Here is a 2502-nt window from a genome sequence, read left to right as displayed (position 1 = left end):
GAGGCTGCTGGTGTGACGGACGTGGCTTCCCAGGGATAAGTTTTCACCCAGAGAACAGCCCAAGTCTTTTTGCCATTAACAGTAAATCTGATGAGCGTTACATAGGCGTGTGCAGCATCTGGCTGCACTCCTGGAAGGTTACTGAAGTTAGTCCCTTTATTGTCTTCAGAAAGTAGCTGCTGAATGACCCACTACAGAAGTACCTCTGAAAGGGCTCTAATGAGTTGGTCAGTCCAGACTCACATGGATTTCCATCTCCAAGGTCCATGAACTCCCATAATAATTTGTGAGCCATTATCCACTTCCTTTCTTCATCAAGTGATTCCTCTGCCATAGCCTTGCTTTGCGCCATGTCCTCCACATAAAGGGCTCAAATCATCGCCACAAGCTGGGGAAGAAAAAATATCCTTGCCTGTACAGTTGCTGTATTTTTACTATTATGATGTTAGCAGATGAGATCCAAGTATTTGTTCAGCCAGAAAAATTACAAGTGGATTATAAATACAGCTGAGGAAATGCAGTTGTGATGCAGTTTATGCAGTAGGACACTTCCTTCCTCCTAAGCTTTACTTCACTAGTCATTCCCTACTAACTACTCTGATGGTTTCCAAATGCCATTTTCATTCTCAGTTTTTCTTATTCCACATTAAATAACTTAAATTTCCTCTTTTTTTTTTTTTTCTCTCTGTAGTTTTGATATTTGATGTCCTCTCTTTGGCGTCTTTCACTTTTCCAACCTTTTTTTCTTTCCTCTATTTCTACTTCCATTCTTTTCAAAACGCTACTGCTGTGTGCTCCCTTGCCTGTGATACCTGACTATTCTCCAGCAGCCCCTCTGTTGCCAGATGCTTTTTACATTTGAAACTCCAAATTAAGTTCCTGTAACACTAGAGTACATCTCCACTGCAGCATTAGCAACGTGCATTAGCTGGTGAAATTCTGCATACATTAGCTTTACTGTTTCACTTCTGTGTTAATTCTGTGACAGGACTGGAACCAGACATGGTATACAAACACCCCAAGATTTACCTGGTGCTTTGAGAGTACGGTCATTGCTTGGATCCCTTGTGCCTATCTTTGGATCTGTTTTCCTTTCTACTGCTTGTATCTTCGACACCAAAACAAAGGCTACATCAGGATGTCCCACATCTTCAAAACCAAAATGGTAAGAGCAGAGGATGGGGTTTGATGCTAACACTGTGACAACTTTGATGTAGAACTTAAATTTCTCTAAATCATTTAAGTCTTCTCTGACAATCCATCTCTGTATTTACTTTGACATTTACTCAGGTAAAATCAGGCGAGTATAAATCAAGTAAAGTTTTAGGAAGAACTGTCACAAGCCCAGGCTGCTTGGAGCCTTCAGTTCAGCAGATCATCCATTTCAGTCCATTCCAACATGTGTTTGCTGTCTCTGCCATAGGTCCTTGGATTCATCCTGGTAATACTGTGTTTTTCTGAAGTCTTCTTTGTACTGTGGGAAGTAAGCCAAGGAATCCCACGGGCTCCAGCATTCTTCATTAGTCCTGCTGTGGTGGGAATCACAATGGTAATTCTTCCTTTGTTTTGCCTTGTGTGTGGCCCCGTTCAGCCCTGCCGGGATAAATACTGTATTTCCCATGTTTCTCATTATCTTGGACCACAAAGAGAGCTCATGGAGAGTAGAGGGCTGGAGTCAGTCTTTGTGAGTTTCAGGAGGGGTTTGGAGTTGGGGCAGACCACAGTGTCTACAGCTACAATATAGAGCCCTGTGGGCAAAACACACCTCAAAAGAGCTGAAGTAGTAGTTGTGTTTAGAAATGGGTCTCACAACAAGATCCAGTTTCTCATACTCATGGTGTGCAATTTAGTATGATTTAGAATGAAAGGGGGTTCCTCTTCAACCTAGATGTCTGTCCTCTCCTTCTGCCATTGTGTCTTCATAGCCTGGATCCTCCCAGCCTGTTGTTCCACCTGTACTTACTTATTTTCCCTTTCTGGAGAGACACTCTTGAGTGCAAAATTGCACATAATGGTTTTCAATTTTAGCCTTTTAGGCAGAATATTGCAGCTCCTATAATTTTGAAATGTTTGGGCAAGAAACAAACTTGTTTTTTCTCTCTTGTATCCATGAATTTGATAATCATGTTTGGCATTCCATTACCAGCTATTTATTTGGACAAAACTGTACCTCCTTGCAGATCCTTGCCGTGTACCTTACCCAGGTGGAAAGAATGAGAGGCATCCAGTCTTCAGGCATCCTGTTGATTTACTGGCTGCTTTCATTTTTGGCTGCATTTGTGATGTTTAGTTCCAAAGTCCAACATGCCCTGGACAGAGTAAGTGAAATCATGGGTCTCTTTATCGTGCAGGGGTATGAAGTCCCTAAACAACAGGGTTCTTTTTGTCTCATTGATTGTGAGGTGGACAACCAATTTCCTCTCAAGATACATGCTGAGAAAAATCATTGTTGACACACTGTCATCTTCATCCATGTTACCCTTTCAATGGAGACAAGGTGGT

General features: G+C 41.9%; 1 protein-coding gene across 1 annotated transcript in view; it reads right to left on the bottom strand.

Moving 5' to 3' along the window:
• Positions 1-2239, bottom strand: part of LOC104393709 (nodal modulator 1) — a 28644-nt gene extending 26405 nt beyond the window's left edge. The window contains exon 1 of the mRNA XM_010003223.1: positions 2201-2239. Coding sequence (XP_010001525.1) covers positions 2201-2239 — 39 coding nt within the window. The remainder of the gene's footprint in view (positions 1-2200) is intronic.
• Positions 2240-2502: the final 263 nt, after the last annotated feature.

This window comes from Chaetura pelagica, unplaced genomic scaffold, assembly GCF_000747805.2.
Source record: "Chaetura pelagica isolate M959 unplaced genomic scaffold, ChaPel_1.0 scaffold138, whole genome shotgun sequence".
Taxonomy (NCBI): Eukaryota; Metazoa; Chordata; class Aves; order Apodiformes; family Apodidae; genus Chaetura; species Chaetura pelagica.
Note: the sequence above shows the minus strand (reverse complement) of the source record. Positions and strands in the feature narration are given on the sequence as shown.